Source organism: Salvelinus sp. IW2-2015, linkage group LG17, assembly GCF_002910315.2.
Source record: "Salvelinus sp. IW2-2015 linkage group LG17, ASM291031v2, whole genome shotgun sequence".
Lineage (NCBI taxonomy): Eukaryota > Metazoa > Chordata > Actinopteri > Salmoniformes > Salmonidae > Salvelinus > Salvelinus sp. IW2-2015.
The window spans coordinates 39,389,444-39,405,202 of record NC_036857.1 but is presented as its reverse complement, the minus strand read 5'-3'; the positions used below and the strand labels follow the sequence as shown (position 1 = coordinate 39,405,202).

At 42.1% G+C, this 15,759-nt stretch overlaps 1 protein-coding gene across 2 annotated transcripts in view; it reads left to right on the top strand.

The window, feature by feature from the left end:
* Nucleotides 1–15,759, top strand: part of nhlrc2 (NHL repeat containing 2) — a 64,840-nt gene that overhangs the window by 32,564 nt on the left and 16,517 nt on the right. For both annotated transcript variants that reach the window (XM_024005059.2, XM_024005061.2), the window contains 4 exons: nt 7,075–7,196; nt 7,401–7,530; nt 14,726–14,819; nt 15,381–15,612. In XM_024005059.2, the coding sequence (XP_023860827.1) occupies nt 7,075–7,196; nt 7,401–7,530; nt 14,726–14,819; nt 15,381–15,612 (578 nt within the window). The remainder of the gene's footprint in view (nt 1–7,074; nt 7,197–7,400; nt 7,531–14,725; nt 14,820–15,380; nt 15,613–15,759) is intronic.

The following is a 15,759-nucleotide window of genomic DNA, read 5'->3' as shown; positions in this document are numbered from 1 at the left end:
GAGTTACAGTTATGATTTACAGTGCATTCGGGAAGTATTCAGACCCCTTAACTTTTTCCAATTTTTTTTACAGCCTTATTTTAAAATTCATTAAATTGTTTGTCATCAATCTACACACAAAAACCCATAATGACAAAGCAAAACATGATTATTATAATTTTCTTTGCAAATATATAAAAAATACAGATACCTTATTTACACAAGTATTCAGATGCTTTACTCAGTACTTTGTTGAAGCACCTCAAGTCTTCTTGAGTATGACGCTACAAGCTTGGTACACCTGTATTTGGGGAGTTTTTCCCATTCTGCTCTGCAGATTCTCTCAAGCTCTGTCAGGTTGGATGGGGAGCGTTGCTGCAGAGCTATTTTCAGGTTTCTCCAGAAATGTTCAAGTCCGGGCTCTGGCTGGCCCACTCAAGGACATTCAGAGACTTGTCCCGAAGCCACTCCTGCGTTGTCTCGGTTGTGTGCTGAGGGTCGTTATCTGGTTGCGTTGTCTCGGTTGTGTGCTGAGGGTCGTTATCTGGTTGGAAGGTGTACCTTTGCCCCAGTCTGAGGCCCTGGGCGCTCTAGAGCAGGTTTTCATCAAGGATCTCTCTGTACTTTGCTCTGTCCATCTTTCTCGCAATCTCTGCCACTGAAAAGCATCGCCACAGCTTGATGCTGCCACCACCATGCTTCACCGTAGGGATGGTGCCAGGTTTCCTCCAAACGTGATGCTTGTCATTCAGGCCAAATAGTTCAATTTTGGTTTCATCAGACCAGAGAATCTTATTTCTCATGGTCTGAGAGTCCTTTAGGTGCCTTTTTGCAAGCTCCAAGCGGGCTGTCATGTGCCTTTTTACAAAGGAGTGGCTTCCGTCTGGCCAGTCCTACCATAAAGGCCTAATTGGTGAAGTGCTGCTGAGATGATTGTCCTTCTGGAAGGTTCTCTGTGTACTCGGACATACAGTATTTCTCCTGCCTCTAGTCAAGCATCCAACTGTTTCTGGATAATGGTGGTTCGGAGGCAGTGGTTTGTGCTCCCAAGTGGCGCAGCGGTCTAAAGCACTGCATCTACGTGTCACTACAGACCCTGATTCGATCCCGGGCTGTATCACAATCGGCCGTGATCGGGAGTCTCATAGGGCGGCGCACAATTGGCTCGGCGTCGTCCGGGTTAGGGGAGGGTTTGTCCGTGGTAGGCAGTCATTGTAAATAAGATTTGTTCTTAATTAACTGACTTGCCTAGTTAAAAAAAGGTGGAATAAAAATGAACATCTGCCAGCTATTTTACAGATCTTTGGCTGCAGTGTTGCGAGGGTGTTCACTCCCATCGGGTCTTTTATGTGTACCTCAAATATATAAGACAAAATAACGTTAGCTAATAGTTAGGCCGATATACAATTGAAGTCGGAAGTTTACATACACTTGCATTGGAGTTATTAAAACTCGTTTTTTCAACCACTCCACAAATCTCTTGTTAACAAACTGTAGTTTTGGCAAGTCGGTTAGAACATCTACTTTGTGCATGACACAAGTCATTTTTCCAACAGTTGTTTACAGACAGATTACTTCACTTAATAATTCACTATCACAATTCCAGTGGGTCAGAAGTTTACATACACAGCTTGGAAAATTCCAGAAAATTATGTCATGGCTTTAGAAGCTTCTGATAGGCTAATTGACATCATTTGAGTCAATTGGAGGTGTACCTGTGGATGTATTTCAAGGCCTACCTTCAAACTCAGTGCCTCTTTGCTTGACATCATGAGAAAATCAAAAGAAATCAGCCAAGACCTCAGAATTTTTTTTGTAGACCACCACAAGTCTGGTTCATCCTTGGGAGCAATTTCCAAACGCCTGAAGGTACCACGTTCATCTGTACAAACAATAGTACACAGTATAAACACCATGGGACCACGTAGCCGTCATACCGCTCAGGAAAGAGATGCGTTCTGTCTCCTAGAGATGAACGTACTTTGGTGTGAAAAGTAAAAAATCAATCCAGACAACAGCAAAGGACCTTGTGAAGGTGCTGGAGGAAACGGGTACAAAAGTATAAATATCCACAGTATCTGAAAGGCCGCTCAGCAAGGAAGAAGCTACTGCTCCAAACCTGCCATAAAAAAGCCAGACTACGTTCAACTACACATGGGGACAAACATCGTACTTTGAAGAAATGTCCTCAGGTTTGATGAAACAAAATAGAACTATTTGGCCATAATGACCATCGTTATGTTTGGAGGAAAAATGGGGATGCTTGCAAGCCGAAGAATACCATCCCAACCGTGAAGCACAGGGTGGCAGCATCATGTTGTGGGGGTGCTTTGCTGCAGGAGAGACTGGTGCAGTCCACAAATAGATGGCATCATGAGGCAGGAAAATGATGTGGATATACTGAGCAACATCTCAAGACATCAGTCAGGAGGTTAAGCTTGGTCGCAAATGGGTCTTCCAAATGGACAATGACCCCCAAGCATACTTCCAAAGTTGTGGCAAAATGGCTTAAGGACAAAAAGAAGGTAATGGAGTGGCCATCAAAAAGCCCTGACCTCATACTTTAGAATATTTGTGGGCAGAACTGAAAAAGCATGTGCGAGCAAGAAGGCCTACAACCTGACTCAGTTACACCAGCTCTGTCAGGAGGAATGGGCCAAAATTCACCCAACTTATTGTGGGAAGCTTGTGGAAGGATACCCAATAATGTTTGACCCAAGTTAAACAATCTACAGGCAAGGGTACCAAATATTAATTGAGTGTATGTAAACTTCTGACCCACTGGGAATGTGATGAAAGAAATAAAAGCTGAAATAAATCATTCTCTCTACTATTATTCTGACATTTCACATTCTTAAAATAAAGTGGTGATCCTAACTGACCTAAGACAAGGAATTTTTACATGGATTAAATGTCAGGAATTGTGAAACTGAGTATAAATGTATGTAAACTTCTGACAACTGTAGCTACCGGTTATATTGTCAGGGTACATTAGAGGGATTTAGTTAGATTGCTAACATTTACATACCATATGTATCCTTTCACTAGTGGTCAGCTTTGTTGCGCCCCTCTTGCCTCAAGTGTTTAATTACGCCGACAGACACATTGTTGCTCGTTTTGAATTTGGTGTCCTTCTCTTCTTATGTTCAACATAGYAGGGCCAAGCACAGGAAGCAGCTATTTCAGTAATTTAGTTGGAATAGGGTCCAGTATGCAGCTTGACGGTTTAGAGGCCATGACTATTTTCATGAACGTGTCAAGAGATATAGTACTAAAACAATTGAGTGTCTCCCTTGATCCTAGGTCCTGGCAGTGTTGTGCAGACTCAGGACAACAGACCCTGTAGTGATGGCAGATAATATAAAACATTTTGGTGACTAATATTCACATGGAAAAGTCCACAGACCCACTCAAGACCAATATGACAGAGCTGAGTGACTTGGTGTTTAGAGAAAAGGCCTAGAACCGAGCCCTGGGGGACACCAGTAGTGAGAGTAAGTGGTGCAGACACAGARCCTCTCCACGTCACCTYTGCAGAGTCTAAGACGCCCAGCCCTGAGAGGAGGACCTGATGGTTTATGGTGTCGAAGGCAGCGGATAGATCTAGGAGGATGAGAACAGAAGAGAGAGGGTTAGCTTTSGCAGTGCAGAGAGCCTCCCTGACAGAGAAGAGCGATCTCGGTTGAGTGACCCGTCTTGAAGCCTGACTGGTTAGGGTTCTGAGAGAGATAACAAGAAAATTCAGAGCCAGAGCTCTCAAGTGTTTGAATGAAAAGAAAGGGATACAGGTCTATAYTTTTTGATGTCAGTGTTGATTTCTAGAGGAGGGGAGCGACTCAGGCCATGTTGAAGTCGTCAGAGTGGACGCAGCCAGGGGTCAGGGATGAGCTGATGAGGAATGGGAGGTCCGTATAGATGGTCTGGAGAAGGGAGGAGAAGATGGGGCAGGTTGTCGGGCAGCTAGAACTTACTAGTCGCAAGATTMCATCTGAAGAAAGAGCGGAAAAAYAGGTCAAGGCATAGGGTAGTTCTGTGTGAGTGAGACCAGTGGACTGAACACTTTTTTAAAGTGTTTGACAAAGTTGTCCGCAGGGAGGGAGGAGGTTTAAGGAGGGATGAGAAGGTGGAAAAGAGTTTACTTGGGTTAGAGGCAGAAGCTTGACATTTAGAGTGGTTAAAAATGGCTTTAGCAGCGGTCACAGAGGAAGAGAAGGTAGAGGGAGTGAAATAATGATATTGTAGGTCCTRGAAGTTTAGTTTTCCTCCATTTTTTTCCTCAGCTGCCCGCAGCCCTGTTCTGTAAGGTCGCAGTTACTCAGCCATGTAGCAAGAGGGGAGGGCCGAGCCGGGAGAAAAGGGGACAGTGTAAGTCATAGGATGTGGAAAGGGTGGAGAGTAGGGTCGCGGAGGCAGAATCAGGAGACTGGGGAGAAGGATTAGCGGAAGGAGAGAGTGATAGGATAGAGGAGAGAGTAGCGGGAGAGAGAGAGCGAAGATTGCGAAAGCACATTTACTATCTGGGTAGGGGCTGAGTGGTTAGGGTTGGAGGAAAGGGAGACAGAAAAGGAAACAAAGTAGTGAACAGGGACTTGTTTCCATGCTGCTGTGCAGTTTGTTGCTACTTTGCTTATTTTATTTTTCCCWTCGCTCTACTTTTTTCATTAAACTGTTTCACCCCGGATTATATTTTGGGCCTCCCGAGTGGCGCAGCAGTCTAAGGCACTACAGACCTGGGATCGATCCCAGGCTGTGTCGCAGCCGGGCGCGACCGGGAGACCCGTGAGGTAGCGCACAATTGGCCCAGTGTCGTCTGGGTTAGGGGAGGGTTTGGCCGGCCGGGATGTCCTTGTCCCATCGCACTCTAGCGACTCCTGTGGCGGGCCGGGTGCATGCACACTGACACGGTCGCCAGTTGTCCGGTGTTTCCTCCGACACATTGGTGTGGCTGGCTTCCGGGTTAAGCGAGCAGTGTGTCAAGAAGCAGTGCGGCTTGGCAGGGTTGTGTTTCGGAGCACGCATGGTTCTCGACCTTTGCGCCTCCCGTGTCCATATCGGAGTTGCAGCGATGGGACAAGACTGTAACTACCAATTGGATATCACGAAATTGGGGAGGAAAAAAAGGAGTCTAGAAATATATATATTTTGGAGTTATTCAATAAATAAACACACTCAGTGATTGATTAGACATGAGTTAAAATTGCAATAAAAAAAAGATCTCATGGGGGCTTTAAAGATATATGTGGGGTTTTGGTAATGAAATGACAAGACACAAGGCAAAGTTTCTTAAACTTACAGAAGGCAAATCATTTCTCCAAAACTAACGATTGAGTGTTGATATTGTTTTGCACGGGTTTATACTTCAATGTTATTGTGTTTTAATATGCATTTCTAATACATTTTAAGAATGTCTGGTAGATGTTGTCTTAGATCAAAGCCTTTACTTATTCCTATTTTCTAAAATGGAAAATGGTTGGAAAATGTATATATGCCTTAATTTCCCCAAAATATAGACTCTTGGCTTTCATTTTGACACCCAATTTGATATTATATGTTGGTCCTCATGGGTAAGTGCCATTTGTCTATTTATTGGTAATATTCAATTTTGTTAACCTTGTGTTTTACTAGACTGCTACCTAATGAAAGATGTGATGGCAACGCACGTTTATCCAGAATTCCAGATGCTGTGTTTGTATAGAAATGTAATCGTATCTATAGTCTGTTAGCTAGGAGGCAAGGGTCTGTACTCCAACCTGCCCATGTCTTTGACATATTGACATATCAATGCAAATTAAGGAAATACTAACTTACAGTGGGGCAAAAAAGTATTTAGTCAACCACCAATTGTGCAAGTTCTCCCACTTAAAAAGATGAGAGAGGCCTGTAATTMTCATCATAGGTACACTTCAACTATGACAGACAAAACGAGAAAAAAAATCCAGAAAATCACATTGTAGGATTTTTTATWAATTTATTTGCAAATTATGGTGGAAAATAAGTATTTGGTCACCTACAAACAAGCAAGATTTCTGGCTCTCACAGACCTGTAACTTCTTCTTTAAGAGGCTCCTCTGTCCTCCACTTGTTACCTGTATTAATGGCACCCTGTCTCTTATACACATCTAGATGTGTATAAGAGACAGGTCACACTCCAAACTCCACTATGGCCAAGAGCAAAGAGCTGTCAAAGGACACCAGAAACAAAATTGTAGACCTGCACCAGGTTGGGAAGATTGAATCTGCAATAGGTAAGCAGCTTGGTTTGAAGAAATCAACTGTGGGAGCAATTATTAGGAAATGGAAGACATACAAGACCACTGATAATCTCCCTCGATCTGGGGCTCCACGCAAGATCTCACCCCGTGGGGGCAAAATGATCACAAGAACGGTGAGCAAAAATCCCAGAACCACACGGGGGGACCTAGTGAATGACCTGCAGAGAGCTGGGACCAAAGTAACAAAGCCTACCATCAGCAAGGGCATTGAAGATGAAACGTGGCTGGGTCTTTCAGCATGACAATGATCCCAAACACACCGCCCGGGCAACGAAGGAGTGGCTTTGTAAGAAGCATTTSAAGGTCCTGGAGTGGCCTAGCCAGTCTCCAGATCTCAACCCCATAGAAAATCTTTGGAGGGAGCTGAAAGTCCGTGTTGCCCAGCAACAGCCCCAAAACATCACTGCTCTAGAGGAGATCTGCATGGAGGAATGGGCCAAAATACCAGCAACAGTGTGTGAAAACCTTGTGAAGACTTACAGAAAACATTTGACCTCTGTCATTGCCAACAAAGGGTATATAACAAAGTATTGAGATAAACTTTTGTTATTGACCAAATACWTATTTTCCACCATAATTTGCAAATAAATTCATTAAAAATCCTACAATGTGATTTTCTGGATTTTTTTTCTCATTTTGTCTGTCATAGTTGAAGTGTACCTATGATGAAAATTACAGGCCTCTCTCATCTTTTTAAGTGGGAGAACTTGCACAATTGGTGGCTGACTAAATACTTTTTTGCCCCACRGTAAAAGGCCTCTTTAGACTATTTACATGCACCCCAAATGAAGTCTTCCATACCTGTCATCCTGTGCCGTCACAGGGCCTGAGAGTGGTAGGAAAGACGGTAATCTCGACGAAGCAACCTTCTGCTCCCCACAGGGGATTGTCATCAAAGGAGATACTGTCTTTGTGGCCGACACTGAAAACCATCTGATCAGAAAGGTAAGAAAGAGGCTGCCCAATTATGGTCTTTTGCCTTTTTATTGGCAAAAGAGCTGATCTGATTGGTCAAAAGACCAATAAATGGCCAAACAAAATCGCAGTTGGGCTGCCTGTGTAAACGGATCCTAAGTACTTCCAAATAGAACCTCTTCAGACTCTTTAATCTTTATTACTGTCCAATCTCTCGCTCACTCTCGCTCTCAGATTGACTTGTTGAAGGGACAGGTCAGCACCCTGGCAGGAGTGGGATATCAAGGCACAGACATGGAGGGAGGGGCCATGGGACCCCAGCAGCCTATCAGCTCACCCTGGGACTTGGCCCTTGGGACTGCAGGTAAGTCTAGAGCCAACTTACTGGTAGGTCTCCACTTAGAATGGATTTAAATTGATCCAACTTGGGGTGACTAAGTACCAAATTAAATACAACAGAATCAGAACCAGTGGGTCTATACTTGTGAACATTAGTTGTTGTTTTTTTCATCTCAAAATGCGCATCAACCAATCACAATCATTGGAATGATAAAATGCTACATGTTAGCTGTTCCCATTACATAACCTGGCTCATTTAGCCTTATGCTAACCTGACCAGATGGCAGTGATTATGTCTGGTAACACATTCTGCATCATTTAATTACAAATGTGGACGTGATCAAATACCTTTTAATGAAAATGGCCTRAACAGAAGTCAAACGGCACGATATGCTATTCAAAGTTACTAAAACGCGCCAAATTTCAACTGAACCAATAGCTCACAGCCTGGCTCCAGGTACTTTTCGCCGTTTGCGGCCCAGGTGAGATATAGTTTTTTTCCAGTGAAATGTACAATTATATTTATTGTGATAGTGTGTTGCGAAAGGAAGTGCAGCCAAACCTTGWAAATGGAGATTACAAATATATTTCATGAGGAGCCGACACAGGCTATTGCTACAGGTTAACGTTAGTGGTACCGGAGCGACACTCCACCACTTCTTAGAATGGTGCTTGTTTAATAAAGTTTAGATCAAAACTGAATCAATGTCTAGCAATATCACTTGATGATTAATTAGTATTCTACATAGGCCTAACATACCGAATACAATAGCATAGTATAACGTTACTGTTAGAACAAAAACACCACTTAGGCTATCTGTTATACTTACATGTACTACGTTTCATGTACTTTATTATAATCATCCACTTTGTCACATTGTGTTATTTGAATCGCGCATCCACGACTAGCAGTGAACAGTTTTTTTCCCTTAATAAAAAAGCTTGAAGCAAGGGGGGCCTCAAACCCACTGTTTCTGTGTCATGAAGACTCATTCAACCGGTTTAGCGGTATGCCACCTGGCAGCAATTTAAAATGGCCGTATATGACAGCTATTTGACAAGATGGAATATATAAATGGAATATAGTTGAACATTTTTAGTTTCTCCATGCTTGTCTCAGAGCAGCGCGAAATGGTGCTGAAATAGACATTCACAGCGGGAAGGCTATATATAACGATATTTTAGAGATAATTTCGTTTTTTTTTTAAACGACTTGTTAACGATTGTAATCTGAATAAAGGCCAAAATAATATTTCTGAAGTCCAAAATATAGCCCTGCTAATAGCCATAATGACGCTGTACAACGTGACCATGTGTGTATGAAAGAGTATTTTCCAGTAAGCAACAATTTGTTTGCCTTTATTAGACAACTTTGTTCCAATATTTCTGTAATTCAGTGATATTTATTCCCATAGTAAATCGTTATGAATCCATAACTAAATCAACATCTGCATTTTGAAAGAGTATTTTTATCATTCTTTTATTAATGAAAGCATAAAGATGCTGATGAAGAAATACTGTACAGTATATGCTATTACATTTGGATAATAAAGRATTTTGAAGATATAAGCCACCTGCATTTGTTTATTAGGCAACTGTGCAGTCTGACAAGTAAACATATTTACTGCAGTTGACATGGGAAAGTGCCTAATTCCTTACATAAGGGAGAGCAGGCCATGTCCAGACTTTCTCGGTGACCTCAAGTACCTTCAATAATGGCTGTCCTAGAGAATGCGGGCACGTGGGAGACTGGGGTTCAATTCCCCGACGGAGCGGAAGGAGTAGGCTGTCCTTGTAAATGAGAATTTGTTCTTAAKTGATTTGCCTAGTTAACTACAACGTGATAGTCGGGAGTACAGTACTGGGCTATTTAGCTAAAGAATCCAGTGTCCTGCGGGAGACCGGGGTTCAGTTCCCCGACGGAGAGGAAGGAGTAGGCTGTCCTTGTAAATAAGAATTTGACTAGTTAAATGAAGGTACACTAAGAGCATAACATTTGTACACCCTAATTTTCTAATTCTAGTCTAACCAATACCCAAACGGAGATTAAGTGAAAATAAAAATCTCATTGATTTATCAAGACCAGTCCCCATGCTTGTCTCAGAGCAGCGCGAAACGGTGCTAAAATAGTTGTAGGCTATTGCTTCAAATCCAATTGCTTCTAACTTCAATAAGCTCTTTAAATAAGACCTACACCACTTTTAACATCACATTACTCAACACTAGTGAGACTCATGTCGCCTACGGTAGGCCTACAATATATCYAAAAATATGACTTGACTCTCTGCCAATATTGGAGGATTGGAGGATATTTCTGTAATTCAGTGATATTTATTCCCATGGTAATTCCTTATGGATCCATAACTAAATAAATATTGGCATTTTGAAAGAGTATTTTTATCATTATTTTATTAATGAATGCATAAAGATGCCATTATTAGTTACATTGTTTTAGTTTGAACGTGCAGACTAGCACTAAGAACAGAACAGAGGGAACGTTTCCCTAGTTAGCGCCATTATTAGTGCAATGCCCCTTACATATTTTGGAGATTTCATTTTCAGATAATGTAAAATGAGCCATTCTTGAACATGTTGTGAGACAATGTTACTCATTTGTAAATAAAGGCCGTTTGTTATTTTGAATTATTTATTTATATTTTTAACCAAAAACCTACAGTCATCTCATGGGTCTCCCAGTCGAGGCCGGCACGGGTATTGAACCATCATCTGTAGCAACACAGCTTGCACTGCAATGCATTGTGCCACTCAGGCGCTGTACAACGTAACCGGTCGGGAGTGGCCTACAGTACTTCAGTAAGAGCAAAATAATCCTAATAAAATAATAAAAACCTTAGTGTAACAACAGTTTTAGTAAGTAATACTGAAGTCGTGCACAATTATCAGTTCCTGTTTAGGTTTATGTCGCCCATTCATTGTCAGTTAGAGACACAGTAGGACCCAAAAGCATAATCAGTGCTCTAACTTCCCCTTGCGCTGGTCTGGAGCAATGAAGTGGTGAAGCAGGTCACCGTATTAAACCACAAATTACCTCTTAGCCCCTTGGCATAATCTCAAAATGTTTAAAGGAGGAACCACTGTACTCGTTCAAGGTTTTTTCTTTATTTTCACTATTTTCTTCATTAGAATAATAGTGAAACAGCGAAACTATGAAATAACACGTATGGAATCATGTAGTAACCAAAAAAGTGTTTATTTGAGATTCTTTAAATAGCCACCGTTTGCCTTGATGACAGCTTTGCACACTCTTGGCATTCTCTCAACCAGCTTCACTGGAATGCTTTTCCAACTGTCTTGAATGAGTTTCAACATATGCTGAGCACTTGTTGGCTGCTTTTCCTTCACTCTGTGGTCCAACTCATCCCAAACCATCTCAATTTGGTTGAGGTTAAGTCATCTGATGCAGCACTTCATCACTCTCCTTTTTGGTAAAATAGCCCTTACACAGGAAGTATGCCTGGAAGTATGTTTGGTCATTGTCCTGTTGAAAAACAAATGATAGTCCCACTAAGCGCGAACAAGACGGGAGGGCGTATCGCTGCAGAATGCTGTTGTAGCCATGCTGGTTAAGTGTGACTTGAATTCTAAACAAATCACAGTGTCACCAGAAAAGCTCCCCTGCACCATCACGCCTCCTCCTCCATGCTTTACGATTTGAAATATACATACATCCGTTCACCCAAACCACGTCTCACAAAGACACGGCGGTTGGAACCAAAAATCTCAAATTTGGACTCATCAGACCAAAGGACAAATTTCCACCGGTCTAATGTCCATTGCTAGTGTTTCTTGACCCGAGCAAATCTCTTCTTCTAATTGGTGTCCTTTAGTAGTGGTTTCTTTGCAGCAATTCGACCATGAATGCCTGATTCACACAGTCTCCTCTGAACAGTTGATGTTGAGAGGTGTCTGTTACTTGAACTCTGTSAAGTATTTATTTGGGCTGCAATTTCTGAGGCTGGTGACTCTAATGAACTTATCCTCTGCAGCAGATGTAACTCTGCGTCTTCCATTCCTGTGGCGGTCCTCATGAGAGCTAGTTTCATCATAGTGCTTGATGGTTTTTGCGACTGCACTTGAAGAAACTTTCAAAGTTCTTGAAATTTTCCAGATTGACTGACCTTCATGTCTTAAAGTAATGATGGACTGTCGTTTCTCTTTGCTTATTTTTTCTTGCCATGATATGGACTTTGTATTTTACCAAATAGGGTTATCTTCTGTATAGCCCCCTACCTTAGTACAACACCACTGAATGGCTCAAACGCATTAAGAAGGAAATAAATTCCACAAATTACCTTTTAACAAGGCACACCTGTTAATTGAAATGCATTCCAGGTGACTACCTCATGAAGCTGGGTGAGAGAATGCCAAGAGTGTGCAAAGCTGTCATCAAGGCAAAGGGTGGCTACTTTGTTTGCTTATTATTATTATTATTTTCATAATCTATTTTGATTTTGTTTAACACTTTTTTGGTTACTACATGATTCCATATGTGTTATTTCATAGTTTTCTACAATGTAGAAAACAGTAAAAATAATAACCCTTGAATGAGTAGGTGTTCTAAAACTTTTGACCGGTAGTGTGTATATAGTGGGTAAAACAGTATGTAAATATTATTAAAGTGACCAGTGTTCAATGACACTATGTACAGTACATAGGGTAGCAGTCCTGGTGCTGGGTAGCCGGCTAGTAACAGTTGACTAAGGTTCATGGCAGGGTACTGGGCGGAGGCTGACTAGTGATGACTGTTTAACAAACAGTCTGATGGCCTGGAGATAGAAGCTGTTTATCAGTCTCTCCGTCCCAGATTTGACGCACCTGTACAGTCTCCGCCTTCTAGATGGTAGCGGGGTGAACAGGCCATGACTCCAACAGTGCCATTGTAGATGTAAATGGGAGATGTGTGTGTAGTTCAAGTTTAGTGGGGATTTGGCACATAGTCAATTGTTATGGACTGTGTAACAAAGTAAAGCTACAACTTCTAATTTAGTCTGTGGTAAAATTTGTTTAAGTAGCCTCAAAAAATGGTATACCTCGCATAATGCTTTGCTTTCATTATTCTCCTTAAGTTAAGTTCCTTTTTCTTTTTTATAATTTGCATCAACTTCACCATATCTAGGTTATCAATATGAAGTTTGCATCTCCCTTTTCTTTTGAAGTTCTTAGATCCTTCATCTTGTTAAATATGTTTTCATGTGGGTTTTGATTTARACACTTTTGATAGACACTAGACAATTTGGCGCTTTGTATAGTAGAAAATGGTCTATTGTTGGTTGTCAATGGCCATTATGTTAATGGTGACGTTGGTCGCTTGCTAGCCTTARCTGAGTGGAATCAAACAAAGGCTTCTGGGACAGAACTACTTGTACCATTTCCACTGATGGCCTGAATTAGTCTGCATATCCCTTTTCGAATGCAGCATAGTTCATTTTACAATGCATGTTAGAAGCATCCCTAGGTGTCYGAGTCTGGTCGAGCGGTAATGATCCCTTGGCGACAGAGGTTCGAGTCTTGGTTCGGCCAGCTGTCCCTGTCCTTATTTACCGTATTACCCGTATGTCCTCCTACGTTGTCGTTCTTCCTTGCAACTATTCTATCAACAAAAAAAGCACATGAGTTCGGAAATCAGTTGTCCTTAAAAAAAAAAAATTACGAAAAAAGAATCATCCCTAGAAGTAACTTGAAGTTAAATAGAGCTTGTCAGCTTGTGTTCCTAAAAAATGGAAATTAGTTTAACCCATTAGGGGATCCACCCACACAGCCAGCGCCGTCAATAAACAAGGGATTTATGTCATGTCCGGAGACACCTGAAACCCCACCTCTTTAAGGAATACCTAGGATAGGATAAAGTAATCCTTCTAACCCCCCCCCCTTAAAAGAGTTAGATGCACTATTGTAAAGTGGTTGTTCCACTGGATATCATAAGGTGAATGCACCAATTTGTAAGTCGCTCTGGATAAGAGCGTCTGCTAAATGACTTAAATGTAAATGTAAATGTAAGGGATATTGGCCAAATGAGCCCCATTTTCTTTTCCTTAATGGCCTATAACAAATTACAAAAATACTTTTTTGTTTCAATGTGTAGCATATGTTAAACTTTATAGACTATTGTTTTGTTGGTTTTTACTTTCCTAAAACAATAATTGTCCATGTCCTGGTTCAGCTGTCGGAGATTTGAGCACTAAATGCATCAGGGCATTGCATGCATAGACTTAGGCGTGCACTATATGATATTAATGTTTAAAAAATAAATATAAAGGAAGAGAAGCTTAGGCCTAGCCCCAGAGAGCAAGAGATGGAGATATGCCGGCGGCATGCTACGACACCGACATGCATTTCTTTATCCTTGTCAGATAGGCTATTGCTAAACAGATATAGGCGTAGGCTACAAAAGGAGGCTAATTCATTCATTTTCAATCTGATAGGAAAAATACAAACTGGATAGTATATTGTGACAAATACAACATTACAGTTGAACTTCATTTGGCCAAAGAAAATGGCTCAACAGAATGAAACACAACACTTGGGAACTGGTTTAAACCTTCACAAAGTTTTGAACAGGCTATATTGCAGCAATTATCAAGAAATTGCTAGTGCCTCTACCATTTAGCCAACCAAAAGGTATAAAGAGAATGAAACAAAACACATTTAGCATCTTTAAAGAACTGGTTTGATTAATAAAGGGCTCCCGAGTGGCGCAGCGGTCTAAGGCACTGCATCTCAGTGCTAGAGGTGTCATTACAGACACCCTGGTTTGAATCCAGGCTGTATTTTGAATTCAATACTTAAGGTGTGAAATTGACSCCATAGAGATTTGCTAGCAAAATATTACTCTGTTTAAGCTGATATGGGTAGCATGTCAGTATAGGGGAGATGTTTTGCTTGAATATAAAGGATTTATTTTGGACTGTATCCAATGACTAATAGCATCTGTACGAGCTCTGAAATATTTGGGTCCTGTGTACTCAATGTTTCGTTGCAGATCTAAAGTATTCAAGTGTATGGTCCTGGTATATGCCCTGAAAAACTTTTAAAAATCCATCCGTCCTTCCTGGTTATTTGAGGTAATCTCAGATCAAGTCAATGGATCTGGTAAAGAGAGGTGGATGTGTGATCAGGCCAGAGCAGTACAGTATGGCACGGCTTTGCTCGATCCGGCTCGCTCAGTAGTGTGAAAGGGGTATTTCTGTGTTACTTTCCAGGTGGTGAGGAGGATAACATGCTGTGGGTGGCCATGGCAGGGACACACCAGATCTGGGCTCTGTTCCTGGAAAATGGGAAGCTGCCTAAAAGAAGGTGAGTGACTGGCACATAATTGCTTTGTGCACTGGCAACTGTTTCAGGGCCAGATAATGTTGTTCTTCCATATATTCAGTCTAGAATCAAGTAGGCTATTAGCTTCTATCTACCCTTTTGGAGTTTTCAAATCTGAACGAGAACCCAATAATGTGACAGATCCACTGTCAGGGGAGCTTGCACCATATTGCTTAAGTACACCAATCCAGTTCCTTAGGATCAAACGATGGGGCTCCTGAGGCTAGGATTGGTTTACAGACCAATGTTGTGATATTTCACCATTCCATAGATTTGACTGTAAGCTTTAGTGCCTATCAATTTGCATCCAATGCTGTGATGGATGATCATTTTATTTTGGAGGGTTTTATGTATTCATTGAGAGAGGACGGTGAAGAGGGGACAGGAAAGTTAGGCGATATTATGTGTCAGAAGGGCATGGGTCGGATTCGAACCCATGCCGACTGGTATACATGTGTGCCAGGTTCCGCGGAACTAACCACTGGATCACATAGGCTACATACACACAGATGACAATATTAACAACATGACAACTCCCTCCAGCGAGTCCAAAGCGGGGACGTGTGTACGCTTCGCCGGCAGTGGCAACGAGGAGAATCGCAACAACGCCTACCCCCACAAGGCCGGCTTTGCCCAGCCCTCGGGCCTGGCCCCAGCTCCGGAGGAGCCCTGGGGGTGTCTGTACGTGGCCGACAGTGAGAGCAGCACTGTGCGCTCCCTGGCGCTGAAGGACGGCGCCGTCAAACTGCTGGTGGGGGGCGAGAGAGACCCCCTGGTGAGTCAGTCCTGTGATAGAATGGATAGGGGGGGGGGGGGGGGTTCAAGGAAAAAGATTCCCCTAACCACACATCACAATACCATAACCCCAATCTTAACCTTAACCCTTAGGAGGAAAAAATATCTGAGCCCGTATCAGTGGTTA